General features: G+C 36.6%; 1 protein-coding gene across 2 annotated transcripts in view; it reads left to right on the top strand.

Moving 5' to 3' along the window:
• Positions 1-13189, top strand: part of fstl1b (follistatin-like 1b) — a 44903-nt gene continuing 31714 nt past the window's right edge. For both annotated transcript variants that reach the window (XM_016450798.1, XM_016450797.1), the window contains exons 1-2: positions 1-430; positions 564-620. In XM_016450798.1, the coding sequence (XP_016306284.1) occupies positions 428-430; positions 564-620 (60 nt within the window). In that variant the 5' untranslated portion in view covers positions 1-427. The remainder of the gene's footprint in view (positions 431-563; positions 621-13189) is intronic.

The following is a 13189-nucleotide window of genomic DNA, read 5'->3' as shown; positions in this document are numbered from 1 at the left end:
AGCAGGTTTGGGCACCCCTGATCTAGGCTATAGGCTATCACTTTATTATCAATCTCAGTGTATTTCTCTATCTACGTTTTGTCTATATTTGAGCTTACAGCTTTTCTACCTTTGACCTGAAACAATATTCGATTGTTTTGCATCCTCACAAGCATGCAATTAATTAGCATGCAGTACACCCTGGACTGGACTCTGTAACCTCTAGCAGATTGCGTCGGTCCCTCGCTCACTGAGGAGTGTGCGCTCTTCATCTGGATCTGCTCCACGGCTTTTCACGGGCCACGTCACGTCACGGAGGGGGCAGAAGCGGATTCCTGAGCACCGCTCGAGCTTCCTGCGATCACATCCTCCTCAGATCCACATCTACAGCGGAGCGAGACGCCGCGCTTTCCTCCTCCAGCTCACTCAATCGGCTCTTTTTACATAAATGGTGAGAAACCTGAACACTCTTTGCAATCTTTTACAGCGTCTAAACAACTTGTGTCGAATTGCCTGGAACGCTTTCTCTGTGTGTAATGTCTTTCCCTTCTCTCTCTTCTCTTCGCCCGCTACGCCCGTTACAGATGTTTCGGTGTTTGCCCGTGTTTTTCCTCCTGGCTGTAGTCTGCTGTAATGCCGAGGTAAGTTATCTCAAACCTGCATTCATTAAGGAGAAGAGCTCGTCTTTTTTGAAAAATGTTTATGGGGATCCGAATTACATTCTTTCTGGAATCCAACTTGCACTTAATGAACTGTAAAAGAAACGAGTCCTGTTAACTTAGAACAAAACAAGGGGGTAATGAAGATTATTTTAAAGCTGAACTCAGTATTTTCTTCGTTTTGATCATTGGAAAAGTTTTACACAAAATGAAAAGCATGTCATCAAAACTGAATGTTTTGATGACATTCAGTCACATTAGATGAATCCAGACATCAGTCTTCTGGGGGGGGGGGTGCTTTCTGCATGGAGCGGGTCGCAACTTCATGGGCGCCGTCATGTTGACATCACGTGATCAGTCGTGTACTTGACTGTGTACTATTACTAAAATGTTTATTTTGTATATTTAATGTGAAGTGGCATGAGTAAACAAATGTAATGCATCCAGGCAGCTAGATGTCAGTATAATATCCAAAACCCCTGGAGCTATAAATGAGACCCATAGGTAAACGTAAACATGAAGAGTTTTGCTTTGATTGTCTTGGGGTCATTTCTGTTGGTAAACAATACTCTGTAAGTAGGGGAGAGCGGGGCACAAAGTAACACTTTTTGACTTTCTCAAATTGTGTAAATCCACATGGGGTTCAGAGTATAATTTTTTTATCCACAGTAATTTCACACTTGTCTAGTACAAATATGTCGCTTAGTTTCATAATTACAGTGTATACATTTTTCTTTATTTACCCTCAAAAACATGCCCCGTAGGTGGGGTACATTGTAACATCTGAGGGGCACGTTGTAACATGACCATATAACAGCTTAAAATGTTATCTGATCGAATGAAAAAAAATATACAAGACAAACGAAAATATTTTGTCAATAAAATAATTATTTATTTCAAATAAAATAATGGCGTTTTTTTTAAGAATTAAAAATAATCCGATTTTGGAGTTTGACAATGAACACATTGCAACCATGCTTGGGACGGCCCACATAAACGAGCCAAAATGCTTTACATGTCTTGAAATAATAATTTCTTAACATTAAACATTGACTGTCAGTCTTTGTTCACCTGTTTCTCGTCGTTTATCATTAAAATTTATTAAAGTAAATGGTGTGAATTACATCGGTAATGTCATAGAATAGCACGGCAGGGCACATTGTAACGCAGTGTTACAATGTGCCCCATCTGCGCAACTGGAATTTAAAACTGGTTTGGTGCACTTTTTTTTTTTTCTCTCTATATAATGTTGATATAGTAACTAGTAAATACTGTAAATTTTGTTATGCTAGCATGTGTGGAAATATTTAAACCACGTGTTACAACTTTGTGCCCTGAGCTCCCCTGCTCCACCAGACTTTGTGAGATTTTCAAGAAATTCTTGACACTTTTTTTTTTTGTAATAATAAAACTTTTTAAAAATAACTTTTTCTCCCATTTGCCCTGAAAAACAAAAAGTTGGTGGCGAAACATTTTTCACTCAGAAATCGCTAGTAAAATTCACATATACAAAGAAACGGGACATTGAAAAAAAACATGAAGTTTTGCAGTAGAAAAGTAGTATTTGAAATTTGAAACTTGTAAAATATACTAACCGTTTTACCCAATTCATAAAGAATGGTGGACCAGCTGAGTTGTCAAGATGCATCTGTCACAAAACGCACATTTACATCACCTGGTTTGTGTTTGTGTGGTTAATGAGCTCTGTGTGTGGTGAGAGGTTGGTGGTCTTTGCATTGGAAATTCAAAAGAGCTGTAAACACACAGCTGTTAAAACCAATCAGATAACAAACTGTTAGGAGGTGTTTGTCCAGTGAGTTTACACTGATTTCAATGCTCAGATGCAGCTGCTGATGGGGGCCATATGTTGTTTTTTTTAGTGTTGAGTTAATTGTGATCTTTCGCTCTCTAGTGTAATAACAACCTGCCAGGTGAGCTGTGTTTAAGCCACACAAGAAGAGGAACTCAACACTTACAAATGAAAGCATACTTACACTGTACTTTGGAAATGACCTATGCATTTATTTTTCATGAAATCCAAGAGAATGCCTTCTACTTTTATGTATGTTAAGAAACAACATGCATTTTGGTGAAAGTTGTCTCTTGTGTCAGTGACATCAAGAATGCACTTCCTGTGTAAAACATCTGCAGATTCTCAAACAAGCACAATTATACACAAAACAAAGTAGCTTTAGCTTTAAAAATGTATGACATGAGATCACATGTTCCCAAGCATTTTTTCATTTAAATGAAGAGTTGTTGTTGTTAGAGCATGCTATTATTGTATAACGGCATGCACACTATTGTTTGGTCTCTGCTCTAGAATTATCTGTAAGTGATTTCATGCTGACAGGCTTGATAAGAAAACACTTAAGCTAAAAGAACAGCAACTCATAATGGGTGTCATGCAACCCGCATGATTCTTCTCTCCGCTATTCACGCAGTTCATGCGTGGTTTGTCTCTTTCTTGTATCTCACTCAGTGGGGGCTTTGGAGCTGTCAGAGCTTGTGTTCCCTAAAGGCATGATGTGCTGCTTACATAGACAAGCTCTTAAAAAGAGTGTCACCCCAAATTAAAACTCTGAATTTCCTACTCCCACAATACAATTTGTGTTGGGATGATTTTGTAGTTGGTTGGTAGAGTATGCACACTGTAAGTGTAAGTGGATTTGTGTGCATGTATACTGTATAGTTGAAGTCTAAGGCAAAGAAACTGTTTATTCTTCATTGTTCATGATTATGTGTTTTCATATAGAGCACATATAAAGATGTATTTTCGCCATTCATTTTCTCCATATGGATTTAAAGAGAAGTTGTAAAGAGAACCAAACCAGCTCCAATACAAATCATAAACTTTAAGCAAAAATGTATATGAAAATTAAGGGCAAAAAAAAAAGATACAAGACTGCATAGATCAGTTGTTTAATAATCATAAACTTATCCAGTAAAGTATACTGTGAATGATATAATTGAACAAAAAACAAGGTTGCTATATAAAACTTTTGATTTATAGCAACTGTAACAAATATCATTGCTCAACAATCTTTTGCGGTAGGTCTTAACTGAAAGGTTTGCACATTATTGCCAAGCAATTCTCTATGGAGAAAGTCAATGGGTTTTTAAGTTAAGAATGTTACTGTTTTGCGCTTTATTGCAGGTTTTACGATTGGTAGTCAGCAAGAAACTTTAAACCATTAAAGGGTCTGTCATCATTTACGTACCTATGTTGTTCCAAACCTGTATGACTTTCTTTCTTCCGTGGAATATAAAAGATGTTTGAAAGAATGTTGGTAACCAAACATCCATTGTATGGACAAAATAAAACACTAAGACATCATTCTATAAGATCTTTAATCTTCCTCAAAAAGGAAGTCATACAGGTTTGGAACAATGTGAAGGCAAGTACATGATGAGAGAAGTTACATTTTTGTGTGAACTTTATGCACAAAAATCGGCATGCCTAAGGATTAAACTCTAAAGAAAAACTCTGGTACATGCAATAAGAGAATCTAAAAAATAGCCAACAGTTCAATTTAAAGAGTCCTTTTTTCTTTCCCTTTCAGTCTTATCCTCTGTCTCTCTTTGTTGTTTACAGTATACATTAGTGTACAAAGAAAATAGACAGTCCAGAATGTGAAACATTATCACACTCACAAACAAACACATTATCACAAACTGCGGAGGAGAATGAAATTCAGCTTTTCTCATGGCAATGGGTTTTTTCTAACATGACTAAATGTAATAGCAGAGGCAGGATAATGCAGTTACCTAAATCCCATCCTACGATCAAAAAGATTGCTTGCAGAATTTTGAGTTGCTTTCTACCTGCGTTTCACTGCTGCCTTACAGCAGGTGAATCAACTGTGCTTCAAGCCCTGATAAAAATAGAAGTTACCGAGGGAAAACGAAAATGAGAGAGAAAGCGAGCGTGAGGTTGGGAAAAAGAGAGGTGTAGTGAAAGAACACTGTCAGGGTCACAATGCCCCGTCTCCTGGAGCCAAGTGGGCTTTACTAAGAGTAACTAGGCTTTAATGAGAACCTGCTGTGATTTCAACTAATAATGGTGTATTTAAGTAAATTACAAATCAGACCATAGTAAAATAGTTGTTTTGATTTTTCCCGATGTAATGCCTTTGTCTTTTTGTGGCGTTATAATGAAAGAAATGTATATGTATTTGTATTTGTTCCTAATGCACGTTAGTGGATGTGCCAGAAAAGCCAGCTGCCTCACAGCCCAGTCAGTCAATGACTTAGTGTTTTTGTATGAAGGCCCCTCATATGGAAACTGGTTGCAGACAGGCTGCCAATGCAGCATAACGTTATGTCTAATGATCCAGAACACATTCACGTGAGCTGAGGAATTACCAAGGAGGTCAGTAAGTCTGTGAGCGTTCCCTCTCATCTCAATGGAGCTTGGAGCCATCAATGTAAAATGTTACTAGACAAAATTGATTCGGCGGAATTCACAGCTAACTTTGAATGGCCGTTAAGTCTGTTCAGTTTTGAAAAGTCGTGTAGTGTATTCCAACCTTTAGTAAACAGGATGTTACTCACACATTGGATTTGGACTTGATGTCTTCATGGCCCCATATAATGATACACAGCATTTTTCCTGTCAGCACAATCAGTATTTATAAGCTTCACTAAAATGCTTTCAGTAATCTCTTGCAACGAGGCTCTGGCAGAAGGAATTCTTTCTCCCTCAGGGTGTGAGTCTTATGTCCACAGACAGCTGGTCAGTCTTTTATAAAGAGGATATAAACACTGCTCACCTGGTTACACCAGTGGGACACAGGGTAAAGAGCTAAAATGCTAAAAAAGAAGATATTTTAAGCTGTTCATCTCAGTCTCTGAATACTGCATAGTATTTGTGGTACCAATACAAGTATAGTGTAGTTAGTTCCATTTCACACTGAATCCAGTCTTCAGTTTATTACCCAAAAGAAGAATAGAAATGTAACAAATCTGCAGGTTCTGTCTGGATCTGGTCATGTGTTGATTTAGACTGACAAAAACAGCTGAATACGAAAACTGAACTTTAGTGCAGACACAAAAGTATTTTGTTTGAAGAACAAGGCTGATGCAAACTTGCTATGGTTGTTGTGTTGCTCAGTGTTGCTTGAGAGCTGTAATATATTTCATACTCTGACTGGAAACCATCTGCTGCATATTAACATTGAAAATAAAAACCACTATCCATATCCACTCTTTTCTGTTATTTTCCTTTTTTACCTCTGTCACTGTTATCTCACGTTTGATAAGCTTTCACTCTTATCTTGATTCCTCTCTCTTTCTTTCATATCTCCTTCATCACCGTTCTGTAGTTTGCATTGTTTACCATCTGTTTTCTCTCACCCGTTTTCCTTCGACAATTCCCTCCCCCATGTCTCTCTATGAACGAGCAGTATCTTGTCACTGGCTTTGTGCTGGTGTTTTATGGCCCTGTTTTGTATAGCCATCACTGCTGGCAGAGCTTGAAAGAGCCTTGTAATGAGAAGGAAGAACAGACAGTGGGAAGGATGAGGTGATGAGGGAAATTACACAAGGGATCAAGAAATGTAGCTCTGCTCGTTCTGATACTGGTGCATGAGGTGATAACAGGGACAAGGGGAGTCAAGGAAGACGTAATAAAAATACTATTTTCTGAGTAATATCCGAAATAAACTAATTTTTATGTTGCTTGTAGTTCTCCACAAAATTACATGTTTTCAAAATGGGATGTGTAAACGACGGTCTCAAGGAAGCCCAGTGTAATTAGGGTCCACCAGACCCTGACACGTTTCTCAGGGGTGTTCTTTTGTTCAACAACAGCTAGACAGACAGAGCGCAGCAGAATGTAGGAGGCTTATGCTTTTAAAAGTTAAACTTTTTTTTTTTTTTTTTCCTTAAAAACAATATTTGACAACAGCCAAAGACACCCATTTGCATGTGTACACAGACAAACATAAAACAACTGATCAGAATTTATATAGCATTTTGAGCTGTAATATATTTCATACTCTGACTGGAAACCATCTGCTGCATATTAACATTGAAAATAAAAACCACTATCCATATCCACTCTTTTCTGTTATTTTCCTTTTTTACCTCTGTCACTGTTATCTCACGTTTGATAAGCTTTCACTCTTATCTTGATTCCTCTCTCTTTCTTTCATATCTCCTTCATCACAGTTCTGTAGTTTGCATTGTTTACCATCTGTTTTCTCTCACCCGTTTTCCTTCGACAATTCCCTCCCCCATGTCTCTCTATGAACGAGCAGTATCTTGTCACTGGCTTTGTGCTGGTGTTTTATGGCCCTGTTTTGTATAGCCATCACTGCTGGCAGAGCTTGAAAGAGCCTTGTAATGAGAAGGAAGAACAGACAGTGGGAAGGATGAGGTGATGAGGGAAATTACACAAGGGATCAAGAAATGTAGCTCTGCTCGTTCTGATACTGGTGCATGAGGTGATAACAGGGACAAGGGGAGTCAAGGAAGACGTAATAAAAATACTATTTTCTGAGTAATATCCGAAATAAACTAATTTTTATGTTGCTTGTAGTTCTCCACAAAATTACATGTTTTCAAAATGGGATGTGTAAACGACGGTCTCAAGGAAGCCCAGTGTAATTAGGGTCCACCAGACCCTGACACGTTTCTCAGGGGTGTTCTTTTGTTCAACAACAGCTAGACAGACAGAGCGCAGCAGAATGTAGGAGGCTTATTCTTTTAAAAGTTAAACTTTTTTTTTTTTTTTTTCCTTAAAAACAATATTTGACAACAGCCAAAGACACCCATTTGCATGTGTACACAGACAAACATAAAACAACTGATCAGAATTTATATAGCATTTTACTACCACAAAACCTGTCATAGATTTTAATAGATGGAGAAATTGTTGAAAGTTTTGCTTTGCTTTAACTTTAAAGTAGGCAGAGGTTTTAGCTGAAAGAAACTTTGCACGCAGTTTCATTGAGAGATTTTAGCTTAGCTTTTAGCATCTCTTATTTCATCCCCTTTAAAGCACCATTTTATATTAATAATTGAAATATCAATATTTATATTAATACTTAAAACTGGTCTCGTGAAGGAACTACAGGGGAGTTCCAGGCGAGTTGGTGAAAGCTAATAATTAATTAAAACATAAAAGTGTAAAATGAAAGTAAATAAATTAAAACAACCTGTACATATGATGAACTTGCATGAAGTCATGAGATCATTAACCAACATCAAAACAATTGACAAAAAAATTGTTCTATGTGATCCTGCTCTATTTATTTCGCCAGTAACACTGTTTCGTCATTAATGAATAACTACACAGGAACAAATTAGTAACACAATTTTAGCACTAATGGCAACTATTTTTAACTAACAAGAATCTCTGAATTAGTAAGTATGCTTAGTCGAATGTGGTAGTTCACTGTTAGCTAAGCAGTTACAGTAGCTAACTGCTATTTTTCATACCTCCAGAGAACTACTAAGAACTACTGTATATAGGTTCATAATTAATATGGGTAATGCATAATTAATTCTAAAGTGAAGGTCATGGTAACCCACTAGTAATGACTCAAGCATTACCAAATCCATCGGATCAGTATTCTAAAGTGAATAACATGATCCCTCTCTAGAAATGACTGAAATCATTCTAAGATTTTGAGTTTTATTGTATAGTAATGACTCAAGTGTTACTATGTTCTTCAGAAGGAATTACTAATAAATTGGCTCAGTATTCTAAAGTGAAGATCACGATAACTCCCTAATATTGACTGAAGTCATTGTAAATTGTGATGTTTTTGTAAGGTTCTGTGTAGTAATTCATTCCAATGGATTTGACAACACTTGAGTCAATATTAGGGAGTTAACATGACCTTCACTTTAGAATACTGATGCAAATAATTACTAATTTCTTTAGAAGGATGTAGTAACACGTAAGTCATTACTATCCAAAACCATATATCTCAAAAGCTTACGATGACTTCAGTCAATATTAGTGAGTTATCATGCTTTTCACTTTAGAATACTGATCCAAATAATTAGTAATCCCTTCTAAAGGATTTGGCAATACTTGAGTCATTACTAATGGGTTACCATGATCTTCACTTTAGAATTAATTATACATTATGCATTATTAACATTAATTATGAACCTATAGTAGTTTTGACTAGTTCTCTGGGAGGTATAAAAATAGTAGTTACTGATTAGCTAATAGTTAACTACCGCTTTCAACTGAGCGCTATTACTTACTAATTTGTTAATCAGAGTTTCTTGTTAATTAATAGTTGTTACTAGAATGGTAATAGTGCACTACTCATTTGTTCCTGTGCAGTTATTCATTAATGACAACAGTATTCTAAAGTGTCACCATTTCTCCTCATCCTTTCCTACTTGATATTCATTTGAAAAAATCTAACATAATGTGTTGTCCGGTAGACAATAAATTCAGACATTTCAGACAATCAAGACAATCAATATGTAGTTCAGTCATTAAACTATAGATAGTGCAGGCTGATATGTCCTTAAGGTAATCTGATATCTATCACACAATTTACTACATGGCACAAGTCGATTGGTCTCTGTTTCATCTGCAGCCAATGAGCTTACTAATCAACATTTAAATAGTTTGGTTCAGTATTTGCTTTAAGCAAGTCAGAAACCCTCCACCTCCCCCAGCTCCACCTGTATAGATCTGCTATGGGAAATGTATGTACATATGCATCATGCATGGTGTGCGGCAGCAGTAGATGTTCACAGCAGCTTGCCTGTGGATGTATTGGCAGTAACAAATCTCTGCACTTGCTCTGAATCAACAGCAGCAGCATAGCAAATCGATTCCTCTAACACCAAATACATCAACATTGTCATATTCATTACCATGCTAAACTATTCAGAGTGTTATACAGTAAATACAGCATGCGCTATGTACAGGCAACAAAAAGAAGGTTGACTATGTGCAGTTGATGACTACCTAAGATACAACAGACTTGCGTCAGATGTCTAGTGGGGGACAAGAGGATGGTGTCTCGGGCCTCACAGGACCATAAAACACCCCCGTCTCCTTTGAATAAATTACCATAATGCACAGCTAAAGAGGTTTTAATGAAAGATAAGAAAACAGAGCAGTGCGTGGCCATTTCTGATTGAGAACAACATCCATCTACTTGCTGACAGGTCCTTCACCATATTATGGAGCCTTGTGCAAAGAAAAAGGCCAATGTGAAGAATGTGGGACTGCAAACAAGCACACTTCCTTCTGCAAACATGTCAGCCATTAACCTAACTCTCCCAGTCCATGACCCTTCACAGAGTAGCGCAGCAGACAGGCCTGGACGGCTGGAACAGAGCCTAGATACAGATGGAAGGCGGGACATAGACTGAGAAAAGTAACTTGGGTGAAAGAGAGAAGTTGGCGGGATCTACAAAAAGCAGAAGACTGGCTGTAATCCTGAGCGACAGCCAAAATGAGACAAAAGACTAGAGGCCAGAGAGGAGTAAAAATGGATTGATTCACTGAGGTGCAGCGAGAGATGGTGCCACTTGAGAGGAAGCTTTAAAGAGAGCGATGGAGAAGAGAAATAGAAAGAGAATGTAATTACAGCAGCCGAAATGTAGGAAATAAAAAGGAAAAAGACTGTCCCATGCTGCCTGCAGTGCGCTGGTGTCCATCCACTGTCTTATTGCCAAGACCAGATTTGGAGACTGCTGAAAGGGCATTAAAATTATGTCACTTCGGTGATAGGATCGTTTTTTTTTTTTTTTTATTCATTCAATCAATCATAGAGGTTTATGAGAATTCATACTTAGTGCAGTACCAGCACTTATTGATATCTCAGACATTATATTTTTAATTTTTGCAGATAATTCAGCCAGGACTGCTTATTTTTATTTGGTTGGTAATGCAATCTTTGATATTATTACTGTTAAAGTTAACTTGCAAATTTATAGATATTAAAATATAATATTAATATTTAACAGCTTTATTAAAATCCAGTTTGATCATGGAAACAATACTAGTTTTATTTTATTGCATTGCATTTAAAATTTTCCCTCACAAAGATTTGGATTCTATGAACTTTAACAATGGTCCTGTTGTGTTGTGTGTATTGAAAATCTTAGTCATTTTCAGTTGTCTGCAAGCACTGGTATTTAATTCCTTCAGAAAGAGCAAATCTATTTCTACAATTGAAATGAGAAAAGAATGCTGTTATTTTTCCTGTGTAAAGTGTAACAAACAAAACCATCATTAAGACATTGTAACTTCAAACCTGTGTAAACCAGTGAAAAAGTTGTCTCATCTGAATTATTTGTATTATGATACACCAAAATACATATTTTGCTGACTTTGATAATCCAACATTTTCACTTGGCTCTTTGAAATATAGCGTTCCAAAGCCCAGTGTTTCTCAGAGTTGTGTAACGGCGCTGGGTCAGCAGTACAACAATCACCATCTAACAAGGCCATTGATTACAAACCTAAACGCTCTGCCTCATTAGGATGTGCTACACTTTGCTTGTCATTTAGAGCTGTATTACACAATGGTTTTGCTGCTAGTGTTTATACTGTATTAATATGCATGCATTCTACACTGTTGCTTACCATTTGCAAAGCAAGTTTCTCCATCATAGTGTAAAACACTGTACAGTGAAGAGTGGGGTAAGATGTGCCACAGCTTCCAATTAACTCTAGAAAACTTTATAGTTGCAAAACATTTTTGTCACATGCATCATATTCAGTTGTCTGTGACTGAAGAATTCACATTGTAAAGCAGTTATGTTAAAGCTATTTTGCAAAAAGCAAATTTTGCACATGGCAAATAAAATGTAGTTTAACTAAAAAGCAAACATTTGGAAGTCTAAAATACTGTATATATTATATGATGATGTTGAATTGCATGAAACCATGTAAATTATTTGACTGACAGTTAACCACAAATTATTAAGCACAACACAACATCTCTAAAAAATCAGAAAAAAAACATTTAAATCTTCTGAATATTAAAAATGTTTTTAGGCTGGTTTATGGTTTATGCAAATTTTTAAAGTAAATCATCCACATTCTCAAATAATTCAGAATTTTTTGTGAAAAATCATATTTCCATAACCCTGTTTTGTAGATCTTGCAATTTTAGGTAAAAGCAGACATAATGAAATACAATTTGATGCATTAATTTTACAACTGTCTCATTTCTCCTTGGCTAGACAGCTTAAGCACAAAGTGTCCAGAACAATCATATTTTTGTGGTATCATAGCCATCCTGTGTCTCCAGTGCTCTTTTCCTCTCTTTCTTATTATTTTGACCATGTAAGTGTATCCTGGCGCACAGCTTTGCATTCGAGTGTCTTGAATTCTTGCTCAGCTGTGGCTTTGCTAGATTGCCATGGTAATAGAGATGCTGTTTGACATGCCTTTCATCTAACGTAATCAGCTTTCAGTGATGCTAGAAGGAGGCCTTGAGTGTGGTTTGTAGTCTCTTATGCTTTTTAGCTCGGTTGCTATCTTTTTTCCCAGCATCCTCTCATCCCTGCTCATTTCCAGTCCACGGTTTCCCAGCATGTCCCTCTCGATGCAGAGAATGTGTGAGCTCCAGCAGCACTGTATCTGCAGACTCTGCTCGGGTTTAGTGTGTCTATGTGGGGGAAGGTCAGGAAGTGAAAGCCTGGCTTTGTCTAGAGAAGGATTGCTTTTTTGCACTTGCATTCTTATGAGCAAAAATCTAAATTTGAATTCCCAGCCTGCCATGTGCAACCATTTATCTTCCTTATAGAGCAAGGGTGAAGTATGCTATGTGGACACGCAAGAACAATTGGTTTTTTAAAACATTATCTCCCAGTCGAAAATAATGACACATTAACGATAACGTGTGGGATTAGTCATCATGGTGGCACATTCCCACAGCAGTTTGTTTTTGATAACATCTATTCACCATGCAAACCATTAAAAGTGAAAGCACACATTTTTCAGTGATTCAGGAGCTAATGTATGATTCTCTCAGGTTGTTTGCATTGTAAGATCAATGTGCTTTATGCATCCTGGGGACAGAGTTAATGATGTTTATAAAATAAGCCTTCAGCTAGAAATTTTAATTATCCTCTCTGACTCTTGGGGTTGTCGAATACATATGGTCAGTAGAATGACACTCTCTTTGATTAAGTTATTCAAAAATACATAAAAAAAATATTTATACAGACTGACTATGATTTATGAATACACCTTTTATGATGAACACGTTTTTAATTTCTGAATTACAATAATTTTTTGTGGGGCTGGCCTGGGATGTGTAAACATTGTCTGGAGATTGTAATTGTGAAGAAAAAGTCCTATTAAAGCTTATTTAAAGCTTGGAATTCTATAAAGACATACTGTTGTTGTTTTTTTTTTTTTTTTTTTTTTTTTTTTTTTTTTTTTTTTTATAAAAAAAAAAAAAAAAAAAACTCTAGCTTTCTATTCTACTTGTTTTTCTTTGTTTGTGTATATATATATATATATATATATATATACACACACACACCTTGCTACGTGTACTGCGTTAGGCTAACCGAGACTTGTCATTTGCACTTATATATTGTTGCTCATT

The sequence above is a fragment of the Sinocyclocheilus anshuiensis genome, unplaced genomic scaffold (genome assembly GCF_001515605.1).
Source record: "Sinocyclocheilus anshuiensis isolate Anshui unplaced genomic scaffold, SAMN03320099.WGS_v1.1 scaffold507, whole genome shotgun sequence".
Lineage (NCBI taxonomy): Eukaryota > Metazoa > Chordata > Actinopteri > Cypriniformes > Cyprinidae > Sinocyclocheilus > Sinocyclocheilus anshuiensis.
This window is presented reverse-complemented; position numbering and strand designations above follow the sequence as displayed.